General features: G+C 38.5%; 1 protein-coding gene across 1 annotated transcript in view; it reads right to left on the bottom strand.

Moving 5' to 3' along the window:
- LOC119590753 (RNA/RNP complex-1-interacting phosphatase-like) overlaps nucleotides 1-465 on the bottom strand; it is a gene marked incomplete in the record, with an annotated part of 90,071 nt that overhangs the window by 7,828 nt on the left and 81,778 nt on the right. Inside the window, 1 exon segment of the mRNA XM_037939462.1 lies at nucleotides 27-73. Within this exon segment, the coding sequence (XP_037795390.1) occupies nucleotides 27-73 (47 nt within the window).

The following is a 465-nucleotide window of genomic DNA, read 5'->3' as shown; positions in this document are numbered from 1 at the left end:
GAAGGAAAATGCAGTTATCAACTTACGATTGTCCTTGTTCTCGTCAAGGAAAGTGTTGACCACCTTGCAGAACCTGCGGGGGATAAACGCTGCTTAAGAACTCGAGTGCAAAAACACTCATATATACTTAATTCTTATATTACACTAATGCAGATTGGCCTTGAAATGCGAAAAAAATCAAAGGCACATTTATCTGAACTGAAAGTTACACAAACATGCTGTATAATACATTAAGAATACACTGATACTCATGTACAATCTTCTCAGAAGAATTGATCTAATGACACAAACTTACATACCGAAGACACCAGCAAACAAATTCAGCGAACACCAGATCGATACCACACATACGAACATACATAAAAATGCAATGATTAAAATAGGGTCTAAAGGAGTTCTGAGGTAAAAGAATCTGAGGATGACGGTCAGAGCAACCCGACTGAAGGATGGCAAGCTAGGATGAGC

This window comes from Penaeus monodon, chromosome 27, assembly GCF_015228065.2.
Source record: "Penaeus monodon isolate SGIC_2016 chromosome 27, NSTDA_Pmon_1, whole genome shotgun sequence".
NCBI lineage: Eukaryota > Metazoa > Arthropoda > Malacostraca > Decapoda > Penaeidae > Penaeus > Penaeus monodon.
The sequence above is the reverse complement of the archived record's forward strand: the minus strand, read 5'-3'. Positions and strand labels throughout refer to the sequence as shown.